Source organism: Zonotrichia albicollis, chromosome 11, assembly GCF_047830755.1.
Source record: "Zonotrichia albicollis isolate bZonAlb1 chromosome 11, bZonAlb1.hap1, whole genome shotgun sequence".
Taxonomy (NCBI): domain Eukaryota; kingdom Metazoa; phylum Chordata; class Aves; order Passeriformes; family Passerellidae; genus Zonotrichia; species Zonotrichia albicollis.
Genome location: NC_133829.1, coordinates 22,067,205 through 22,071,683, shown reverse-complemented (window position 1 = coordinate 22,071,683; position 4,479 = coordinate 22,067,205). Strand labels below are relative to the sequence as shown.

At 53.4% G+C, this 4,479-nt stretch overlaps 1 protein-coding gene across 1 annotated transcript; it reads left to right on the top strand.

The window, feature by feature from the left end:
- Positions 1 to 201: 201 nt before the first annotated feature.
- Positions 202 to 1,434, top strand: LOC106630245 (olfactory receptor 14A16-like). The gene has a single exon (XM_026799092.2). The coding sequence runs from the start codon at positions 517 to 519 to the stop codon at positions 1,432 to 1,434; it is 918 nt and encodes a 305-aa protein (XP_026654893.2). The 5' UTR covers positions 202 to 516.
- The last annotated feature ends 3,045 nt before the right edge of the window (positions 1,435 to 4,479 follow it).

Genomic DNA, 4,479 nt, shown 5'->3' with positions numbered 1-4,479 from the left:
GGGTAACATGGGAGTGAATCTCAGAAAGGTGCAAGTGCAGGGCAGCTGGAACAGGGGAGAGGGACAGAGCAGCTCCCCTCAGTCTGCACTAAGCCTCAGACAATGCTCCTGCCTCTCTGGACACTCTGTTCTCCCCAGGTGCAACAGAATCTCGCATTCTGTTATGCCCATCCCTTCACTTAAGCAGCTCCTCTGCCTTACTGGAAGATTTTTTGTCCAAGTCCAAACACCAGGACAGATCCCTGCCCTCACTGTTCCCCTGCACTGACTGGGGGTCAGGGCTGACTCCCAGGTGTCCTGCAGGCCAAGGTCCAGCTCCTCACACAACATTGGCCACCAGCAATCAGGGCTCCAGCAACAAAGGTGAAGGAAGATCTCCTAGACAGAGGCAAGGGGAGGTGTTCTGTGGCAGGAAATGTCTACGAAAAAGGACTTTGAGTTTCCTGTGAGGAATCTCCCCCCATTTGTCTCTGTTTTTTTTCTCCTTCAAAAGGTTCCAATGTCTGGAGACAGCAAATGTCCAACAGCAGCTCCATCAGCCACTTCCTCCTGCTGGCATTGGCAGACACGCGGCAGCTGCAGCTCCTGCACTTCTGCCTCTTGCTGGGCATCTCCCTGGCTGCCCTCCTGGGCAACGGCCTCATCATCAGCGCTGTAGCCTGCAGCCACCACCTGCACACACCCATGTTCTTCTTCCTGCTCAACCTGGCCCTCAGCGACCTGGGCTCCATCTGCACCACTGTCCCCAAAGCCATGCACAATTCCCTCTGGGACACCAGGGACATCTCCTACACAGGATGTGCTTCACAGGTTTTCTTCTTTCTCTTCTTTGTGTCAGTAGAGTTTTTTCTCCTGACCATCATGTGCTACGACCGCTACGTGTCCATCTGCAAACCCCTGCACTACGGGACCCTCCTGAGCAGCAGAGCTTGTGCCCACATGGCAGCAGCTGCCTGGGCCAGTGCCTTTCTCAACGCTCTCATGCATACAGCCAATACATTTTCCCTGCCCCTGTGCCATGGCAATGCCCTGGGCCAGTTCTTCTGTGAAATCCCACAGATCCTCAAACTCTCCTGCTCCAAATCCTACCTCAGGGAACTTGGGCTTCTTGCTGCTAGTGCCTGTTTAGAACTCACATGTTTTGTGTTCATTATTTTCTCTTATGTGTATATCTTCAGGGCCGTGCTGAAGATCCCCTCTGAGCAGGGACGGCACAAAGCCTTTTCCACCTGCCTCCCTCACCTGGCTGTGGTCTCCCTGTTTGTCAGCACTGGCTTTTCTGCCCACCTGAAGCCCCCCTCCATCTCCTCCCCATCCCTGGATCTGTCAGTGTCAGTTCTGTACTCAGTGGTGCCTCCAGCCCTGAACCCTCTTATCTACAGCCTGAGGAACCAGGAGCTCAAGGCTGCCCTGAGGAAAATGATGAATGGCTGATTTCTGAAGCAACCAATTTCCCATTTTCTTCTTCATAGCTTTTGGAATAGAACTTGTGACAGGCCAACAGATGTTCCCATGTCCTTTGGTAATGTTCAGTGGGTTTTTCCTCTCAAAAAACTATCCTCAATGAAACTTTTTAATCCCCCCATCAAATTCACTGTCTGCCTCTTGAATTTGACCCATATGCTCTGCAAACCAGGTTTTGGGCTATTGCGGTATTTGAAGAAAATAAAGTACCTTGTGGTGTCTGTTTTATCTGGTATCCCAGCTCTGAGACCTGCACGAAGTTAGAGGGGAGAAGGAGAAAACAGTCCCAGCAGAGCAGCATGGCCAGGGAGCAGCAGGGATTGGTCCTTTCAGAGCTGCTCGGCCCAACTCCACCCTGTCCCTCCTAGCCCTGCTGTGGCTGTAAGGCCGGAGTGCTCTGGCAGCTTGGTCACTGTCCTGCTGCATGTCCCTGCTGTGGCCACAGGCAGGGACAGGCCATGGGCACTGCTGGGACACAGCTGGGCTCCAGCACAGCAGCTCCATCAGCAAAGGGCATCTCCAGAGGGCAGGGCAGGGAGGCTTTGCTCCCCTCCAGAGCTGCTGTCAGCAATGTGCTCCAGGAATGCCCTGGCACAGCAAAGCCCAGTGCCTGGGGCAGGGGGCGAGTGTGCAGGGGGGCTCACAGCAGTGTCCTGGCACAGCCAGAGCTCCTGGCATGGACCTGAGGCAGAAGCAGAGCAGGGCCTGGGCTGTCTTTGTTCTGGGACAGCCTGGGAAGGTGCCCCAGGGCAATTGTCCCACACCAGTCCCTGCAACCACCACTGCCAGCACTGGCCTCTCCTCACTTGCAGGAGGTTGTTTGTCCCTGCACGGAGGGACACCAAGTGACCAGGCCAGCAGACTATGTTTGCTCTGTACTGAGGAGATCTCAGCAGTGAATCGTGTGTGTGGGGGGAGATGAACCCCAGTGAGCACAAACACCATCAGCACAAACACCATCAGCAGCACCCAGGGGTGGCACAACTTCAGTGGCACAAACAGGGCCTTGAGGCCGCTTCTCTCTGGAAGTAACATCCTCTGGGAAAACACCTGAATTCTTTGCTGGGTTGTGGTTAGGACTGCACAGAGAGAAATATCCCAGGCAGGGAGGCTCCAGGGAAAAAATGTTCAGGGCAGCCATGGACAGCACAGATAGACATTGGATACAGTGAGGGTCTGTGGGGAGAAATCAGAGCTGCCTCCCTTCTGAACCAGCCTGAGGATCTGGACAGGGCTGTGCTGTGTTCTGGGCACTGACCTGGAACTGAGGGAGGTGGAAAAGGCCTTTGGTGTCAGGGCTGTTGAGAAGGCTGTGTGGTGTCACTGTGGGACCTCTCTCAAACCTCTTGGAAAGGCCAGAGCCATCCCAGAGGGTCCTGGGCACTTGGGAAGGGCAGACATGGAACCAGTCTGCACACAGGGCAGGGAGGGGGACTGGGAGAGTCACAGCCTGGTGAGGCTCAGCAGGGAAGGGGATGTGGCAAATCCTCCTGCAGCCATTCCAGGCACTGGCAGAACAGGGCAGGGACCGCAGAACCCACATGGGAGGGAAAAGAAGAGGATGTTGTGTGCCCAGAGTTCTGCCAGGCCTGGGACAGGGTCTGCTGTGGTCTCCTCAGAGCCAGACTGGAGAGAGCTGGGCTGAAGGAGTGGAACATGGGCTGGGTGGGAATTTGGCTGAACAATGAGGGTCAGATGTCATCCATGGTACAGAGTCCTCTTGGCAGCCACGCTTTGGTGACATCCCTCAGTGACCAGCCCTCGGCCACCACTGTGGAATATTTCTATTGTCTCTACAATGCCATGAAATGTACTTCCAATTCCTTTGTGGATGCTGCCAAATTGCAGGGAGTCTGTGACTGAACTCATCTAGTTCATGGTGACTGCAAAACGTAATTGGGCAAGGTGACCGAGTTGGTCTTGCCATCAGGTGCCAAGCAAGCCCCAAGAAGGGGCAGAGAAAATTTATGCATCAGAAGAAAGACAGTTCAAAAGGGAAAAACCCAAACCCAATGAAAAAAAGACCCCAAACTCAATTAAAAAAACAAAGCAAGATCTACCCACAGCAACACAAAAACCCCACAAACAAACCAACCACAAAAAGCAAAGGCCACAAACAGAAGAAAAGCAAATCCACCGGAAATCTCTAATCAGCAGAAAATATTTCATCACATTATGGCAGGAGAGGATTCTGTATGTGTAGGTGCTGTTTTGAAAGAAAAATGTCTTAAAAATAAAATAATCCCCTACCCCCTTTGTGCCCCCCGCTTCTCTCAGTCCCCCCTCTGCATGCTCCCAGTCACTCTCACTTTCTCCCAGTTGCTTTCAGCACAATTCCAGTTGCTCACAGCCACTCCGAGTCAATCCCAGCATGATTCCAATCACCCTCAGTGTGATCCCAGTCTAACCCAGCATGGACCCACCTGCTCTCACTGTGATCCCAGCATGATCCCAGTTGTCCCTAGAATAGTCCCAGTCCCTCCCAGTTGCTCCCAGTCCCTCCCAGTTGTCCCCAGCATGGTCTTGGCTGTTCCCAGTGTGGTTCCAGTCCCCCCACTGTGGTTACAAACACTCCCACTTTATCCCAGTTGCCCCAGTAAGGCATTAATTACCTGAGAATGATCCCAGTCTTTCCCAATTACTCCCAGTTGCCTCCAGCACGATCCCAGTTTCTGTCAGTTGCCCAAAGTGTAGTCCCAGTTGCTCCCAGTATGATCCCAGGTGTGGTCTCAGTCTCCTCTGCATGGTTCCAGTTTCTTCCAGGTGATCCCAGTTGTTCCCAATGTTTCCACATTTTCCTCCCAACATGGGCCCAGTAGCTCCCAGTAACCCCCAGTCAGGATCCATTCACACCCATTGCAATCCCAGTGGCTCCAAGAATGATCCCAGTAACTCCTGCTATAATCCCAGTCACTTTCACTATGATCCCAGTTACTCCCAGTCACCCCCAGTATGACCCCAGTCACTCCCAGATCCTCCCAGTGTTATTCCAGTCATGGCCAGAGTGACTCCCAG